This window comes from Toxotes jaculatrix, chromosome 1 (genome assembly GCF_017976425.1).
Source record: "Toxotes jaculatrix isolate fToxJac2 chromosome 1, fToxJac2.pri, whole genome shotgun sequence".
Lineage (NCBI taxonomy): Eukaryota > Metazoa > Chordata > Actinopteri > Toxotidae > Toxotes > Toxotes jaculatrix.
The window spans coordinates 7,531,926-7,551,139 of record NC_054394.1 but is presented as its reverse complement, the minus strand read 5'-3'; the positions used below and the strand labels follow the sequence as shown (position 1 = coordinate 7,551,139).

Below are 19,214 nucleotides of genomic sequence, written 5' to 3'. Positions count from 1 at the left end.
GAAATTTAAAGCAGAACGTGCACCACTTGTTAGTGACAGTGAAGTCAGAAAGCTGAAGGAGAAGTTTGGCCACAAAAATCAGTTTAAAGCTACCAATGCATCAGCAAGTGTGTGTCGTAAGCCAGCTAATCTGACATTTGTAAGTACATTTCCATATACATAATTTATCTTCAAGGGAGAGTGGAATACAAAAAGATTTAAATGTCTGTAATATCTGTATTACATTGTCTTCCAATGGCTGTACATTTAGTTTCACATTGTTGTTTCAGTGGATACTTTTAGTCAGAACACCTTGGATGCAATGAGTGTGTAGGCTAACAGCATTTTTCTGTCTCTCACACTATCTGAGCATTATCTTTCTCTACCCTTAAGCCAAAGGAAATTTATGCTGGTGAAGATTCAACAACTGTTGAGGCCCATGTGAGCGTGCTACAAAGTGAGTATCGGAAGATGCATCCAGACATGTCCACAGTCAAAGATCGCATGGCACGGACATTCTGTTGGAGGCGACGTGAAATTGTGGAAGGAATGCCAGTGGAGGATGTAATCAACAAATACCCTTTTTTAAGGACACCGCCTGGAGTAAGTACAGTCAAAGATTTCTGTATCTGAATAAATAGAGTTAATCTTAAAACACCTGAATGATTTACTGGGAAGTGTTATCAATCACTTGATTTTAACATTATTGGAGATGAGAATTTTTTAAAACTATATTTTAAAAATAGAGTTGTCGTATGTTTGCTTTCAGCAATAGTTTAATTTAAGTAACAATGTTCTCATGTGTGTTCTTCAGTTTTTTGATGAAGTTGACAGAATTCACCCTTCAACAAATGGCTTCTATCATCGCTTCAAGGAGGGCTTTGCCAGTGTTTTGCCAAATGTGCTTAAGATTGCACAGGGAAGATCTTCACTGGCAAAGCAGTACACTGATGCAAGACAGGATTCCCTGGCTGAAGATCTACCAGGTAATGCTAATAAATGTGAAACTATATGTACTGCAGATATGTTGGACATTGCGATAAAATGATCATAAATATTTCTGTTCATTCAAGGAATAGACCTGAGGGCTGGGCTCATCCTGTTGCCGTCCGTCTTCCGAGAAAAGACTGAACACTACATCACTTTAGGAGAGGTAGGCCCAAAAGTTTACGACAATTAAGGATTACACAGAAATATACTTAAATCTTGTAATTCTTGTTAGTTCTTCACAAAGCAACTAGTTTTGTTGTTCTGTTATAAGAGGTTTTCTCATCTGTGTTTTTTATGTAGGGAGACCCTGCTACACCCTATCCAACCATTCAAGTGAAGGATCGTGACTGGAAAATGGCAATTACTGGTACAGGATCATGTGTGGTGAAAGTTGATGGAGTCGAAGTGTGTCAGTGCGTACACCTTGATGAAGCCTTCGCAACAGCTTTCAGTATGTATTTTGTTTTCAACATCGCATACCCAACACACTTGAAAAACACTGACTTTTCTTCAGCGACGCATTGTCAGTATTGTGGAAAATGGAGACAAGCCCCTGCCAATAACTGTACTGAGAATGATTAACCTTTTGTGCTAGATCATAATGCCTCAACTGCACCAGTGCCCAAAGTGCACTCGAAGGACATTTACTCTAGTGAAGTTAATTCAGCATGTTGGCCTTGTTCATGCACATGAACCAAATTTTAGCATCACCTGTGGTGTAGGTGATTGCCAGTAAGCTTTTTCCCAGTTCCATTCTTTTAGAAAACATGTGTACAGGAAGCACAGATGCTGTGTCTTCCGGTCTTCTGAGTCTAACAATGATGGTCCGAGTGATGAGTCCACAGTAGGGCAACAGCCATTGTACCTGGATGAACAAGATTCTGAGACTGATCTGTGTGCTTCTGATCCACAAACAGTTGAACCAAATTTAGATAAACTACTGGGGGACTTCAGAGATAATCTGTTTGGATTCATTCTTAAATGCAGAGAGAAAAATCTTTTACATTTGTCAGTTCAACAAGAGATTACAGATGATGTCAAATTTCTCTTTTGCTTTTTCAAAGAAAACTATGATTTGTTTATCTCTCATCATCTTGAAAAGAGTGGTTTTGATATTTCAAAGTGCCCTGAACTTAAATGATAAATGAACGGCTCATTGGGCCTGATGCCTTCAGTTTTTAGTTTAAGCTCTTAAGGATTTGAAAACACATCTACAAGTTGGGTTTTAATGTTATCTTCACACAAAATATCCTGTTTTGTTGAAGTTCTCTACTAGTTTTTGCATCCAACATTTTGTGTGTAAGCCTAAGAAAACTACTTTCTTTGTATTGTAGCATGTTATGAAATGAATTTTTTGTTTCAGTAATGTAGTAAATTGCTTCCTGATGCATGCAGTTAGGCTTCATGTGATGTTTTTTTGTATTGTGCTGGCATTTAGGAAATGTTGTAACAATACATTCATCAAATACACTGAAAATTGAAAATGTGCACAATTATTTTTATTGTTAATGTAAATTGTTAAATTTTGATCAATAAAGATTTTTGTCTAAATTTACAGGCATGTTTGTGAGTCATGAAGGTACCAATTGGCATGTTGCTCCAGCGGTACCCCATTAGGTACCCATTTGTACCTTTTGAATTGGTACAGTTTTGGACTAGGGCATGAAGGTACATTTTTGTCTCCATAGGTACAGAAATGTTCTTTTATAGGTACAGACAAGAAGGTACAAAAAGCTACCTGTTGTCAAGGGTACAATGCTGTACTCTTGTAGGGTACAGCTGGAGCGACAAAGCATTTGTACCTTTTTAGGTCCATTCCTGTCCCTCAATTTTTTAGTGTGTAAGAGCACTTACACTCCCACCAAATCACTCATTACTTGTAATGTGGGATTTCTCTCAAACTAGTTTAAACAAAGGAAAATGTTTAGATGTGAATGAATGTGATTCAGTTAACTTCAAGAAGTGTGACCACCTTGTGAATTGGTCTTTCAAGGGTAACTGTTCTAGTAAGTGGTTTGCCTTTGTCAAATGTAGAGTCAGCAATCAACAATTTTAGTTTTCACACCATGCCATCTGCACTGGGGCAAACTTCAACAACTCTGCCGAGTTTCCACTCGTTTCTTGGAGAGTTATCATCTTGTAGGATAACAATATCATCCACTTACGAGTTTCTGTCATTTTTGCCGTTACTGTAGGTTTAGCAGATATTCATGTTTCCATCTCTGCCAGAATTCATTGGCTAGAAACTGCACTCTTTTCCACCGTTGACTCAAGTAGAGGTCTTCTTTGCAGAACTGACCAGGAGGTGGCAGTACGGTGGACGATTTCATGGAAGATCTTCTTAAGAGACTGGATTGTCATCTGTTGTGTGTTCCACAAAGTCAGCCTCTAGGGCTTTGATTATGTCTGTTGGATGGATTTCTTTGACTTGATTTCTGCACACAAAGTGCACCTCTGTCTTTAGCTCAACTTATGGCTGTACAGCAGGGATCACTTGTTGAACTATAACTCTGTGACTGGTTCCTATTGCATCATTGCTGTCACTCTCTGGGTTTGAGCAACCTACAATACTCCAGCCAAGGTCGGTTCACTGAGCACATGGATGACCTTCTTCACCTGACACAAGCTCTCGTGGAAGAAAGGCTTGTTGACAGTTATAGCCAATCAACAGACCTATTTCACAGTCTAATGATGGTGGAATCTTGTCTGTTAATTTTTCAAGATGAGACTTTTGACTGTGATAGCCTTCCTCCCACTCTGAGAACATTGTTCTTGTCCAAGAAGACATTTAATCTGTGTAGTTTGTTGTGCTTGTTAAAGATGCCTTTCTTTTGTTGGATTTTGTGAATATCCTCAGCAAAAGCTTCGACTTGTACTAGCTTGATAATGAAGACTTCTGCTTCCTTTCTTTCTTCAAGGCTAGTTGTGACATTCGATCTTGGTTGAAGTCCTTTAAATTCTCGAGCAAATCTCTTGAGCCTGGCTACAGCTCTTACTGCTCTTGACCAGTCTGAAAATTTATTGAGACGGCTTATCAATGAACTTATTTCCTTTGTCTCAAGTGTGTGAACAGGGCCATTGCGGAGCTCAGGATGTGTAGTTTCTACTTCTCCCATCATGTCCCCTTTGACTGGAAGATTAGATTGCCAGAGGAAGTCTGATCCTTTCAGCCAGCTCGACTCCTTAAGCTGGTTTACACTTGCTCCTCTTGAAGCATAGTCAGCTGGGTTGTTTTCAGAGACAACATGTCGCCATTGTTCTGGGCTTGTACTCAATCTGATGCGCTGGATTCGATTGGCTACAAACGTATGGAATCTCTTCGCATCGTTATTCACATAGCCAAGAACAACCTTCGAGTCAGTCCAGTAATTTTCTGTCATATTTTCAATCTCTAGTTCCCTTCTTAAGACATCGCCAATATGAACTGCAGTCACGGCTGATGAAAGCTCAAGTCTTGGGATAGTTGTCACTTTGGTTGGGGGGTAAGAGCATGCACCGTACCCACTGAAACTTGCATCCGAAAAGTTACGAAGTTCATACTGTGCTGCTTCATCAAAGTTTAAGGGAATGTAACTTCTTAGAATCTTCATGGATGGCAAGTGAGCAAGATCTCAGAGCCATGACTCCCACCTTTGAAGGATGTCTTCTGGGAGATCATCGTCCCAGCCCACCTTGTCTCTGCAAAGTGTCTGAAGGATCTATTTACCAACTAGAACAAAGTGGGTCAAAAACCCTAACGGATCAAAAACAGAGGCAACAGTAGAGAGAAAGCCTCTTCTTGTCAGTGGATTTTTTTTGACAATGACTCTAAATTGGAATTCGTCTGCTTCAATACACCGCTGAATTCCCAGGGCTCTCTTAATATGTTCTCCTAGTGCCATGTCTTGATCCTTGGTTTGGGCACGTTCTTCAGGTGGTACTGTCATAGTAAGTTCCTTGTTGTTGGACACAAACTTATGCCCTCTGAGATTTCCTTTTCTGCACAAGGCTGTTGACTCTTTCACCAGATGAATGGCTTCAGCAGTTGACTTTACACTTATTAAGCCATCATCAACATAGAAACTTCTCTGGATAAACTTAATGGCGTCTTCGTTGAACTTTCCGTGGCTCTGCGATGCCAGATGTTTCAATGCGAAGTTAGAGCATCCAGGGGATGACGCTGCCCCAAACAAGTGTACTCTCATCGGGTCCACTGAGGGTTCAGTGTTCAGATTGCCATTATCCCACCAGAGGAACCTTAGATAGTCTTGATGCTCCTTTGTGACTTTATGACTCTTTTCAATGTCACACATTATGGCTACTGGACCCTTTCTGACACACCACACCAACTCAAGAGTTAGTCAAATCTGGTCCCGTCAAGAGAAGGTCATTCAAGGAAGTTTCTTGAAAGCGTGCTGAACAATCAAAAACCACGTGGATCTTCCCGGGCTTGAGGGGATGGTAGATTCCGTGGTGCGGAATATACCATGCTGGCTGGTTGTTGAGTTCGGAATCAGGAACCTTCTCAGCATCTCCTCTGCTTATTATGTCCTTCATGAAGTGGACATAATCACTGTAATATTTCTCATTCCTCCGCTTCCTTCCACCACTGCGTACTGTTTATTGTCTGGGAGACTAGGATTTTCTGTCTTGAAAGGAAGCGGGAGTTCATAGTGGCCATCTTCCTTCTGCCTTATTCCCTCCTTTACTTTAGACAAGAAGAGAAGATCTTCTTAAGAGACTGGATTGTCATCTGTTGTGTGTTCCACAAAGTCAGCCTCTAGGGCTTTGATTATGTCTGTTGGATGGATTTCTTTGACTTGATTTCTGCACACAAAGTGCACCTCTGTCTTTAGCTCAACTTATGGCTGTACAGCAGGGATCACTTGTTGAATTATAACTCTGTGACTGGTTCCTATTGCATCATTGCAGTCACTCTCTGGGTTTGAGCAACCTACAATACTCCAGCCAAGGTCGGTTCACTGAGCACATGGATGACCTTCTTCACCTGACACAAGCTCTCGTGGAAGAAAGGCTTGTTGACAGTTATAGCCGATCAACAGACCTATTTCACAGTCTAATGATGGTGGAATCTTGTCTGTTAATTTTTCAAGATGAGACTTTTGACTAGGGATGACTGTGGACTTTGATGACAGTGTAGACAACCGTAGACTGACGTTTTCTTTCCTTGTGTTTAAATTTCTGGCCACTTCGTCTAGAATGAACGTGGTGTCACTCTGAGTATCTAAACGCGCATAGACCAAGACTTCATTATGTGGTTTGTCTACAGACGAAACCCACACTGGCACGACGGAAGATGTTTGTGTGCTTAGATCACTCTAAGCACACAACTCTGACTGTGTTAGTAGTTGCTGTTGCAGCTATTTCTTCAGTATCTGCGTTGTTTTTTGATTTGTCGCCTCCCTTTGGTGCTGACCTTTGATGTTTAAAATTATCATCATGCAAACATTTTGGGTGTCTCTTCTGACATTTTTCACATGTGCTCTTGTTATCACACTTTCTCGAGTGATGACCTGTCTTTAAACATCCAAAGCAAAGCTTTTTGCATGAACTTTACACAATCTTGAACAGTCTTGTTGCTGAATTTTCTGCACTTAGCAAGAGTGTGAGCTGCTCCTTTGCAGAAAACACAGGATGGGATGTTGCTCTGTGTCGTGTAAGTGGACAATGACTTTGCTTGGATAGTTTGAGCTTTGGTGTTTTTTGGTTTCAAACCTTGTATGCTCTTGAGTGCTTGTATGGAGGATATGGGATCACAAGCAAGATCTGCCTCAGTTGATATAAACTTTACAAGCTCACTGAATGGTGGGTAATCCCCATGACTTGTCTGACTTCCATCACCTTGCGGTTCCACCTGGATACTAACCAGTCTGGCAATTTCATTTGAATTTTTTGACACTCATTACAGTCATTAAGAACTTCCAGTGTCTTAATGTGGGGAATTGCAGCTTCACAACTCTGAAGGAAATCTGCAAGTTCTCTTAGCTCACACCCGTCTTTAGAGCTTATTTTTGGCCATCTTGTCTCTGAAGGACTTGCCAATAATAAATTGATCTCCAAATTGTTTAAGCTGAGTCGTATGCCTCTTCAGTGCATAATAAGAAGAATCCTTCCACAGCTTTCTTTGAAGCACCACCCAAGTATTTTCTTAAGTAGTACAGTTTCTCAGTTTTTGGAACATTCTTTCTATCGATTAATGTCTCAAAGGATAGTCGCCAGTCCTTGAACTTTAAGGGATCTCCATCAAATATTGAAAGTTCTGGTGTTGGAAGATGATTGGCACTTATAGCCTCTGCTAGTGCATAGACAATATCAGAGCTATTTGGCCCTTGAAATGTGGGTAACGTAGCTGGTGGAACTTGAGGTCACTTTCATCATTTAACAAGTTTCCTACTGAATTTTCTTCAGCTTGACCATAGACCTTCACTCGAGCTCTTGCAGCATTTAGTTTCTTCATCTCTTCAAGACGCTCAAGCTTTCTTCGTTGGCTTTGCATTGCTTGTTTAACAAAGCTTTCAGCCTCTAACCTTTGTAGTTCTGTCTCTTCTCTTTCTTGTTCCTCCAATACCGCTAAAATTTCCTGTGCAGCAGCAGTCTGCATCCTTCGCAGCTCTTCATACACAGTTCTTAGATCCGAGCAACTGCGTTGTGTATTCTCAATCAGTTCATTTAAATCCTCTTCAGAAGTGCCATGTGTCAGTATTTCCTTTCCTATTCTTGCTTGAGATTTCCACTTCTCATAAGTGATTCTGTAGCGACGCTGTACACCTTTTAGTCTTTCCTCTTGAAATCCTTTCCCCTTTTCTGTCAGGGTTTTGGTTCTTTGACTTCTCCGCAACCCCTCCTCTTCAGGAGATCCACTGTCAGTGGCTTGGGGTTGGGCTGCTACCTCAGCGCCTTCTTGACTGGTCTTGGTACTTTTGTCAGACATTTTAAGTGGATTTAAAGGCCAAATTGGTATATTGTGTCAATATTGTCTAAAGACAAGGAATTAGCATTTAAACCTACAACCTTAAACCAACAACCTTAGCAATAAAGTTATCACTGTTTGACTTAAAGTGTGAAACAACACTTAATTGTAGACCAACTATACCTATAATGTGATAAATCAGCTTATCTTAAACAAATTAAGATTTTCTAATGACACTTAAATTTGCCTTAGGTACCCTTTGAGTTTGCTTATGTTACACTAGAACTCAGTGCACCAAAAATCTTTAGATCTTAAAATTAACTAAATAACAAACTATAAAACAACAAAACAACTTATAAAATACCTCGTTGGCTGCTGGTCATGAAAAGAGGTTACTAAAGTGCCGTCTGTTCCTCCCCGGCCAGGGCATCTTTATACCAGCAAGGTGTGCTGCACATTCACACTATTGCAGTCCCTCATCAAAAACCGTCGGACTGTAGCAGCAGTACGGAAAAAAATGTAAGTTCCGCCAGGGGAACAAACATGCAACGTACAAATGTATTATCTACATATCAAATGTTCATATGTTACAGTCTTTAAACCTGTTTTAACCTTTCATGAATTAACTATTTATTAATTACACAAATTAATGAACTTATGAAGTATATTCAGTGCATTTATGTAGGAGCACTTACACTATCTAAAGTAAATCTACCCAGCTAAAGCAAATCTGTAGAAAGCATTGGACTTAGTAATTCATACTGTTTTGTGTGTTTGCAAAGCTCCAATAGCTGCACAGGGCTAATTAAACTACTCCATATCCACACCATGTTAAAGATGGTGTGGCAGTGTGAGAGGCAAAGAGAGAGAGTCAAACCTTTCAGCAGCAGGTGATGAGGTGAGACAAAGAGGGTCAGAAAAGGCTACTGAAAGGTTTCCTGATAACAAGATGTTACCGTGTCAAAGCATCAACTACTGTAAGCTCCATAAACCATGCTGAAGAGACTGCCGTGCTTATGACTATTGATCCATGGTCAAACTCCATTTATAGTGCAAAGACTTCCTCTGCAGAGCATGAGGACAGTTCAGCTAATGTACATGACCTAATATTGTCAAAACAAAGGGAAGAGGAACAGACACAACACAACACTGGAGACATTGACAAACTGAAACAAATGAGTAGTTTAGGTCTGACGTCATGAACTCAGCTCATTTCAGAATAGTTAAAGGTGAACTATATCTCACAGTGCATCACTGTTCCCAGTAGTGTGACCATCTTTTTTTTCCCTTTTTTCACTCCACATTTCCTGGCATTTACCACTGAAATTAAAAACTTTCGACTGATGTGTGAAGTTTAAATACTGAAGCAGCCAGTGTGCTCTCTGCTTTCCTGTCTCCTTTCATTTGCATATGCCTCTCGTTATATTTTCCTCCTTTTGAAATAGCAGCAGTTTCAAAAATCCTGATTCAAATGTAGTGCACAGCTGCTCCTGGACTCTGTGGCAGCCAGACACCGACAAGAGAAGGCACAGTGAAAACCAAAAGACTGTGAGAGATGGAATTTCCATCGTTTGATGCTTTGCCCGACTTTTGAAATCAACACTATGTTTTCGCTTGCAGCAGGGAAAAGAAGAGAATGATGGTACAACAACTTGTTCACATGCTCAAGGAGGATGGAGAGCATATGTGGCAGTGAACAGAGACACATTACCATAGCTACAGTTATTATTTTTGATTACGACTGCGTACTGTCAGATTCCTGTACTACACTCTGGCATTATGTGTCATCATTTTCCTACAACGTTCTTTCTAAATACAACATTTCAGATATTTATCATAGAAATAAATATGACTTGAATCATAGAAATGATCAGTAACTGACTTCTAACACTGCTTTTTGACTGTATTTTACCTCAATTCTCAAATTATGTGTAAATACAAAAACATACATAAAATTTTAAACATAATGTTTCACACACACACACATACACACAGAAAGTTTAGTTGGGTTTCTCCTGTTACCTCTCTGGTACTTACGGCATAAGACTGAGTTTCCCTCCTGACTTGACTCCTTCCCTTTTCTGGACATAGTTAGCTGGGATGGTGCCCTCTCTGCCCACCGTGTTCCTCGCTCTGTACCAGTTGGGATCCTGAAACAGTCAAACAAACGACAACACAACCTTAATGCTGGTGCTAATATTTGAGGCACGCTGTCATCTCCACATAACTGAGTCATTCCTGCCCCTCGTGTCCCTCCCTAGATACACTGAGCTGGTAGCAGAAGTAAAGCAGTGTGGTTAGAAACCTACAGTACATGTTGAAGAATAGATGCTGCAATCCACTTTACCACCACTGGTTCCTTCAGATATTTGTAAGAATAAGCTGCTGCAAGCGAGGGCTGCTGTATTATCTGAAGCACCAGTGGGAGCCAGAGAGTGCCTTAAGCTAAAAAACAAACCCACTGACTGGGGCTGCAAAGCTGTTTGATGGAATTACGTTCACTCATGTCTCAATTTTTTATTCAATTTTTTTTATTTATTTATGTTTTTTTGCAAGCTTATACAATTTATCCTGTAGCTCTTGTGTGTTTAGTACCATGGTTGCTCTGACTGCTAGCAGCATGTTGCTGAGATATTAATTTATCAGAACGTCAGCTTTAGGGCCTAAGCTTTTAGTTGTCTTTTAGCATCCCATTTTCACTATGAACTGCTTGTAGTGGCTCATAGTTGAGCTTGTGTTATATTTCAATATTGATACTATAGCCAAAATAAGATTTGACACACTGCTTTGAATTACTGGTTTTATTGTCTGCTGAAACAATTCAGCCATATGAAACTGCTGTACTGGCTATTTCAAGCCAAAAGAGGAAGTTGTCCATTTAGCTTGCAATCATTAATATATTGTACATTGGTTTCTGAGGCATAAACAAAAACGTGGTTCAGGAACTGTGTCACAGCCACATAAATTTTGCTGACATAGTCATATCCCCTATAGTCAGCTATTTCCCACCTTTGTACTATACAAAATTCTAGTATTCAGTACATGAATGCAGTTCAATAATGGGGGAAACACAGCTTATTTGGGACAATGTGCATAATTTACAACTGTGCTCTGTCACTGGCTTCCTTACCCTGGTAACTCCGATGATGGTCAGTACATCTCCTTTACAGAAGGGAAGGTCCTGTTCGTTGGTAGCTGGGAAGTTGTACTTGGCTACACACTCTGTGCCAGTCGACCATGGTGCCTGTATCACACAGGACAGAGAGGAACCAACGTTAATCACAGTGAGGCAGCTCAGTTTAGCATGAGGAGTCAAAATTAGAGGTATCAAGGCACTGAGGGGCGACATGGAAATAATTAAAGAGGGCAGTCAGTTTAATTCCATATTGTTATGTTTGAGTGTTATTCCCAGGTTTGTGTTTCTTTTTTATCCATATTTCAAGGAAATGAACAAATAAATTATCAAATAACTAAAATAAAAAATATGACTCTTCTAACAAATGTTCAAATACAAAGCAGATGGAGAGCAGAACGGATATGGATGCAACTTTTGTGATTTTCACACATATGTTCCACCACAGTTTGTTATTAATTTGTGAGGGTGTGGCACAAATTCCAGACAATAAATTATCAATAATTTACCAAGACAGTAATTATTGAAAAGTATATTTAAAGTCTGAAATTAATAGAGCCCATGGTGGTTATATCAATCTTGGAAAACAACTGAGGAGCACTGCACTGACCTGCAAAGGCAAACAGGAGTAATTACAGAGGCAGTAAAGCTGCATAGAAAGATTTTAATGATTTATTTTATGTCTTTTTATGCTGATTATTTACTCTACACATCTTAAAGTAGTTAAATGTATATCTGTTTAGCTAGGTGTTTGTCTTATCACTCAATTAATATTCATATTGAAATCTTTATAATAAACTAATTACATTAATAACGACTGCTGCCTTATTTAGTTAGTCTATCTAGCTATAGCCTTCTTGTTGCTGTAGTGTGTAGGATACAAAACGTGGGTTAAACACACAAAATAACAGGTGAGCCAGCTTCCATCCCGGATAAAGTTTTATTTAGTAACAGAACTGAATAAATAACTGATTGAAATGTATTGTGCTGTGGTTTTGTGGTTTTATACTGATCCCTAAGGGATGAGAATTAATAAATACAAAAACAGTTGACAGTGACATGCACACAGGTGAGGCAGCTTTGTCCCTTCATTATTCTAAAAACTGAAATAATCTTTGCTTTCAGTGAGAGACAATGCCTGTTCTCTGCCACACATTAAACAAAGACACTACACCACAGTGACTGCCTCAGAAACATGCTATACTATTATAGCATATACTATGTCTTACCAGTGCAACAAAGCTCTCAAAGTTCTATACTGTAGTTACACCTTTTGTTAGTCACACTTAATACTGTAAAAGCGGTACCTACATGCCTAAAATACAAATGCAAATGACAGCAGGGATAAGGATGCTGAGTCTACCCAGTCTGCATTGTTAAATCAGCCCAGGCGTGTGATCAAAAACATGCCTCAATAGAATGAATGAGATGAAATGAAAAAGCCAGAACAAAAAACAGCAGATGTGAGTGAGTGAGTAAGGTCCTTGTACAAGCTGCTTTATTCCTGACAACACACAGTACAGCTGGATGTGTCTGATGCAGTCTCAGCCAGTACAGCTTAATGAGTCCGGATGTGTCTGAGAATTATTTAGATGCAGACAGAGAAACTTTGCTTCTCTGCTGTCATTAATTTCCACTCGTGGTCACCTGAACCAAAGGATTTCACTTTTAGTTTTATGACACAGAATATATTGTTGGATAAGTTTCCTCAAGGATCTTTACCTATTTAAAACATAGCCTAGTAGTGCAACACAAAGTGACTGGGGAAGTAAATGAAGGACTAAACTTAACCTCAAGTTACATTTACATGTGTTACAAGAAAAGAAAGGCTTTCCACGTGTGTTCCCTAAAAGGAAAGTGCCACTTATCATTCAGTTTCACAGGAATCTGATGACTGAAACATTGTAAATGGCACTGTCAAATATTTCAGAGGTCAACCACATACAGTATAATCACCATTGTTTGACAAGAGGATGTACACCATCATCCCACTATAGTTCACCTCTGGAGTGACATACAGTCAGTTTAGTGGTTTACCGATGGATGCACAATAGGTACTAAATCTCTGAACGTTCGGTTGTGGGTTGCTAACACAACCAATAATTCACACTGTTGGTCTTCAAAATATTCTGGGTTCAGAAAGCTCATGGTAACATCATTCTTGCAGAAACCCACTGTTTAACTTTAGAAACCCACTAGCATCTGTGAAAATGCAGGACCACACTAAATCCATAATGCATGTATGATGCAACAAACCACAGGGTTTTATGTCAGGGTCCTGAGGCTCAAACACCCTGAATAATCTGACATAGTTACTGATTGTGGAAACTTCAGAAAGGTAGTAGAAGTAAGTAAACAACACGTAAGAAGAATAAATTCAGTGCTTGTATCGCAGCCTGACTAAAGCTGGAAAACACTGAATTCTCTCATCTGATGTGATAACAGTTCCATAAAATCTGTAACATATTCAAAGTAGTTAGTTGGATAACGGCCTTGATCTTTCTACATTCCTAAAAAGGTGATGTTTTTCAAGATTTTCACCTGACTGTGTGAAGTGAAGTGCTGTGGTGTGACAGATGAGAACAACCTGGATCGATAAAGACATGTGAAGGCAGAGGATGTGGGAGAGACAGTGATCCCACTCTAAGGCATTAGTTAAACCACTGAGACAGTCTGGTAATGTGAAACCACCTAAACTGAGCTGGGCACTTTGATGGATGTGTGCACACCAGTTATGTGCATTAACACAGAACTGCAGACAGGGATTTATATCAGCACCTCGGTGTATTGCACAGGTCTCCCTGAGCGTGCAAGTGTGTGTATGCACATTGCATGAAAGGTGCAATGTCGAGGTGTTTCTTGACGTTTAAAACAGTATTTTGACAGAAAACTAGAAGCTTCCATGATCAGCACTGTCAAAAACCTCTGGCAGATCACAGAATAGTGTGCTACAGGGTGAACTGAAGGGAATATTAACCTATGGGATTATTACTTTGAACAGAAGAGATCACCTGAACTGCTTTACTGTGCTTGCAGAAAGTTGTACTTCCATTTACATCTAAAGCTTTTATACTTAAGACATGCATGACAGTATGATAATGCATTAATTCTTTCACTGCTGGTATCAGCTAGTATTTAAGAGGGTAAATGTGACAGCCACTGGCCCCGTACAGCTTGTGTGTCACTCATCAGTGGAGACATGCTACCAAATGAATACCAGAACTACAGAGAACCACAACTACACAGACAGAAGCTTTTGTTGTTGTATTATTTTTATGTCAGGTTTAGTTAGATTTAGATTTAAACATTTATAGAAAGTGAACAAATGTATTCCATTAAATTATCACTGAGATGATCTTCTTGTAACTATATGACCATTTTAAGGTGGTCTGGCTGCTAAGAGGAAATAGTATCAGATGCCGGTTGTCCACAGCAGCTTCGTGTTTACATGTATGAAGTTGTATGCAATGCTGTGTTGAACGTGTTTGCAAACTGGTGCACCTGTAAACCTGTACACTAGATAGGCAAATGTGAAAAACACGCATGTGCTTCACTTACATGAATCCCAGACATGATGAAGGGAATTGGGGAGCAGGTGTCCTCAGGCAGGAAGCGGTCACTGTTCAGCTAGTACCATCAGAGCTGTAAAAAAAAAAAAAGAAAAAAGAAAAGAACAAGTATTAGAAATATAACCAACAGTCTGTTTATTTTAATAAACTGAAAATATATTCTGAAAATTATCCACAATTCTTTGTTTGCAGCTGGTGTCTTAACAAAAAGCTGACAATGGTCATCATGGTCTGTATTTTAATATCTTGACATGCATATACACTGCTAACACAGACAAATCCATGTCCACAGGAAGCAAGTCACAGTGAAGCACAACTAAACAACCACATCTTGCTTCCCACTCAAGAAGGAGAATGACCTTTTCAAGTGACCTTACAGTATTTCACTTCCATACTCTCCCTCTATGGCTGTGGGTGCTTTAACTGGTATAAACAGGAAACCTGTAGAATGGTGTGCAATGATATGGATTTGGCAACATCTTCTGGTGAAGAATGCATTTTAATTATCGTACTGCATACAGTGAACCACAAGTGAAACTTACTCCATGTTAACTAGTGAGTGTACTTTTACCTTTTGTGCTAAAACAAAGACAACACGCATTCATTCTGAGAAAAGGTGGCTCAGGACAGGACTATAAGGCCAGGACCAAAAGTTGAAGAAACAGGTCATTGAGTATGTGGAAATGTGTTCTCCGACATAGTAGAGTCACTGCCCTTTGTCAGAGGTTCAAATGGATTAAACATGCCTGAACTCTGCATATGCCTCAACAAACAAAGTAAGTTGCAAGTAGAAGACAGTGAAAAGATGCATTGTTAGCTGAAAGGTGGCTTTCCAACTTTTTAATTTTCTAAGTTGTCTAGTAATAATATAGTCAGTGAATGCAAAATCTGAAACTGTGAAGACCCTAATTGAGTAGAAGGCTTATCTCTGGTATAAGCCAAGTCTGTCGAGCATCTTGCTTCTGAAGCCAATTACTAGCCTTTAACAGGTGACCTTGATCCAGAAACAAGGAGACAGAAGGAGAGAGAGATGCAAAGAAAGAGAAGAGGGAAAGAGTGAAGACATACGCTGTAAGTCATGGGAGTGTGTAAACCTGTGTTTCAGTTTCAACATGTGTGGCTCAAAGTGTGTCTAAGAACGTACACGGTGTTGGTGTGTTGCTGAGAGGGTGTGTCTCTACATATGTGCCTATTTTGACTCATATCTGTTCTTTGTCTTTGTGAAACTTAATTTGTGTGGGGCTTTTCTTTTTGTCTCTTAAACGCCACAGAGCGCTTAAAAGCCTTTTAATTTCTCTTGTGGCCCTTCATTGTCAGTGACACAGTGATAAATCAGAGCCGGGACACTAAATATTACAACAGCCGGATAAGTGAATGAGGTCTCCTGCAGCAGCCTCCATTCAAAGCATCTCACTTCCGACCAGCTCAGAGAAAAGGAAGTTGAAATGGGCAGGGAGGTGAGTAAGAAGGAGGAAGTAGCTGACGCATATTTTCCAGTGCTGTGTATGAAGTTGGGAGGGGCTGCAGCTAGAGCCCAGTGTGAGCATGGGTACTCTGGTCACTGCCTCCCTTCAGACTGACTACAGCCACTCTTAATGGAGTCAGGTCAGAATAAAATCAATAAACATGGTGAATAAAGGACAAACAACTTGAGTATACTGGAATTCATAGCTCAGTTATCCCATCCTTCTTCAACCTCTCCCCTGCCCTTGATTTGCCCTGCATATCTGAGGTGGAGACAGTTAATAAGAGCCCACAGCTTTCACTGTGATGCAGTAGCCTAACATTTCATCCAACCAGTGCAAGGCAGTTGTTTTTCACCAGCGCTCCCAGAGTAACTTAGTGCTCTGTGTAATTTTAGATCCATGAAAATGATGCATCGCCTTCAGAGCGCCAGGCTACTGGCTGGCATGCTCTCTGAGAGCATCTATGGCCAAGCTTCACTGCACTGCCATATCCTGTGTTCAAACAGGAAACTGCCTAATTGCAGACCATTGCAGATCTGTATGCAAACAGACAAAGCCAAATATATCCAAGGCCAGGCTGCTCTGGTGCACCCACAGGCCACCCGTTTCTTTCCCTTCGACACTCTACGTCTAGAGCAGCGCTGCTCACCAACCAACCCACAGCCACACTAGCTGTAGAGAGAAAGAGGAGAAACAAGTGAGTGCTATTCTTATCACTCTCCATTGCTGAGGAATGCCTGCCAGCTATTCAAGAGCTTCAGCATCACACTGCTCACATCACTCTCCTTAAGTTAGTCAAGTGGTACTCAGAAAAGGCAGAGAGTGAAAATGTTTGATACTGAGAAAGAAGGTGAGGATAGTGCTGGTCCACTGGGTGTTAAGGTACTGTATAGGGCAGCATTAATGTTGTTGAATATGTCTGTAAAAACCCAAGGCTGTCCTCTGGCTCAAAAAAAAAAAACATAAACAAGAGGTTGCGTGTGTTTTGGGTCTACTGCTAGAGGTACGCGTCAGAATTTGAAATATTAATCATGGATTGGATACACAGCTCTGCTGGCTGATGTTGTCCTGCACTGTGGGACATGTTGAGCCAGGATCAGCTTCTTTGTCAGACTATCCTATATGTTTTTTGTTTTACATTATTTTAGCCCAAGCCCTCTGCAGTGGTAGCCTTGCATTTTTGATACAGTACTATTATTAGTCTGAACACAGCCTAATAATTAGTATTCAAACCAAGATCGAGGACCAGCTGAGAACTTGACAGCCAACGCTTTAATAAAAACTCTAACTTCATATGTTAAGGTCACACATCAAAGTGTACATTTAGCGTTCGAGTTCACCCCAGCTACCAGATGTGACACGCACACGCGCACACGCACACGCACGCACACACACACACACATACACACACCTTCCTTCTCCACTCCCCTCCTCCTAATTTTCTCTCTCTGTGCGACGGGAGCTGCTGGTGACAGTGTCATGGCAACAAACCGAATGATGTAACAGCCGCTTTTGAAGTAGCACTTCCCAGAGTGCAGCACTGCCTATTCCTTTGCTATGCCAGATGACAGTAATATTACAACTGTCATAGTGTGTATATACTGTTGTGTTGCGTCTTTCAATGTGTCATTTTCATTATCACTGGTGCTGCGTGCTATATCACGCTGTACTTAAACTGTCTGCACAAGTCTCTGCACAAATCTGGATTGTGAGAAGTGATAAAGTAACTGTGGGCTTCTGTTGTTTACCATCTTCACTGTGTCTGTACAATCTTGTTTCACCACATTAATATTTCCCTGCGCTGTGCCTCTTCAGACAAATTCTTGATATTCATTGTACTTTGAGAATAAAGCGACTTTTGTTTCTGTACCATCATCCAGAATCCTGAAGCTATTCCGCTCTGTTCGTCACAAAGAACAGTTACAGTCAAAAAGCATTATTTTGGGGAAGAGGAAGAAGTTGCAGAGAGCCAAACCCAGTGAGTAGGGTAGGTGGGGAGCAACGATTGTGTTGGTGTGGCCAAAAATAATGAAATTCAAGTTGAAGGGTCTGCATTTTCACCACAGTGGAGGAGATTCAGCGTGAGTCGCAGATGGTACTTGACGTGTTACAGAACGGGATGTCCAGGGAGCGTTCCATGTGTGGCAGGAGCATTGAAAGCGGTGTATAGCTGCACAAGGTGACGACTTCGAAGGGGAATGCGGTCAAATTTAAATCAGGTATATAATTTTCTTGTTAAGGGGGCAGTCTTTTTGATCGTACCTTGTATGGCAGGTATGTGTCCTTGCTCTAAGCTGTCTGGGCCTTGTTATATAGAAGTCTTCTCAAACATGTTGAGGCTTCACTTTGTTTAAAAAGAAAAAAGATTAAAATTATAGACCATCAAGCCATAACTCATGAAGTAAGGAGAAGGTGTGATCAGACTCTGCTGATCACACCTTCTCCTTACTTCATGTAGTTGTAATTGGTTATGATTTAGAAATCATTTTACTTTGTTAGAAATACAACCTGCTCTGACCCTGGATGAGCAACTGTTTCTTGTCAGTGAAACAGCTCCAAGATTTGTCACTTGATGGAGTTCAGCCTCTGCTCTCCACATTTCTGCTTTTGTAGCAAATTACAGTTTTTGACATTCATCTTACTCTCTAATCCACGTCTTATTATCTGACACTCAATCCAAGAATCACAGTGCTGTTTGTACTGGACACCTACCATGTGCAAGGAACTGTGAGAATGTTTAGCTGATTGTTGCTCTGTCAGCTTTCTCTAGATAAATAAATGCTTGAACAGAGTGTAACTGAACCTGCTGTTGTCAGTTTCTGAAACTACAGTCACAAAGCCATGGGTTATGTGAAAAGAAGTCTCTGGTCTGAGGCAGGCCCAGGGCCATCCACAGATTACAGTGCTACCACCACTACGTCTATAAGAGGTTATAAAACTCTACTTTTAACTGGGGTGACAATTTCACTTGGCCCAGACATACTTCTGTCTAAATCAGGATGTAATCATTAGTCCTCAGTGAAATTCAATTTACTGAGCCAGCATTAAACAACAGCTGCCATCACACTACACAGAGAACAGCATTATATACATTAACAAGTAAACAACATTCCCATCAAATTCCAAGTCTGGTTGGTCACGTAATGCCACACAAGGGCTCTGTATGC

General features: G+C 40.4%; 2 protein-coding genes across 3 annotated transcripts in view; one reads left to right on the top strand and one right to left on the bottom strand.

Annotated features, from left to right (window-relative positions):
• Positions 1–19,214, bottom strand: part of LOC121180312 (tyrosine-protein kinase CSK) — a 52,370-nt gene that overhangs the window by 14,726 nt on the left and 18,430 nt on the right. The window contains exons 2-4 of the mRNA XM_041035615.1: positions 14,571–14,654; positions 11,010–11,123; positions 9,917–10,029 (exon numbers count right to left, since the gene is read on the bottom strand). Of these exons, the coding sequence (XP_040891549.1) occupies positions 9,917–10,029; positions 11,010–11,123; positions 14,571–14,585 (242 nt within the window). The 5' untranslated portion in view covers positions 14,586–14,654. The remainder of the gene's footprint in view (positions 1–9,916; positions 10,030–11,009; positions 11,124–14,570; positions 14,655–19,214) is intronic.
• On the top strand, positions 11–2,429 carry LOC121180315. 2 transcript variants are annotated; one of them, XM_041035630.1, is made up of 5 exons: positions 11–139; positions 373–582; positions 794–965; positions 1,053–1,132; positions 1,270–2,429. In XM_041035630.1, exons 2-5 carry the CDS (start codon positions 451–453, stop codon positions 1,549–1,551), a joined length of 666 nt encoding a protein of 221 aa, XP_040891564.1. In that variant the 5' UTR covers positions 11–139; positions 373–450; the 3' UTR covers positions 1,552–2,429. The 2 variants fall into 2 exon arrangements, with proteins under 2 accessions (XP_040891564.1, XP_040891573.1); XM_041035639.1 differs by having other exon boundaries at positions 11–582.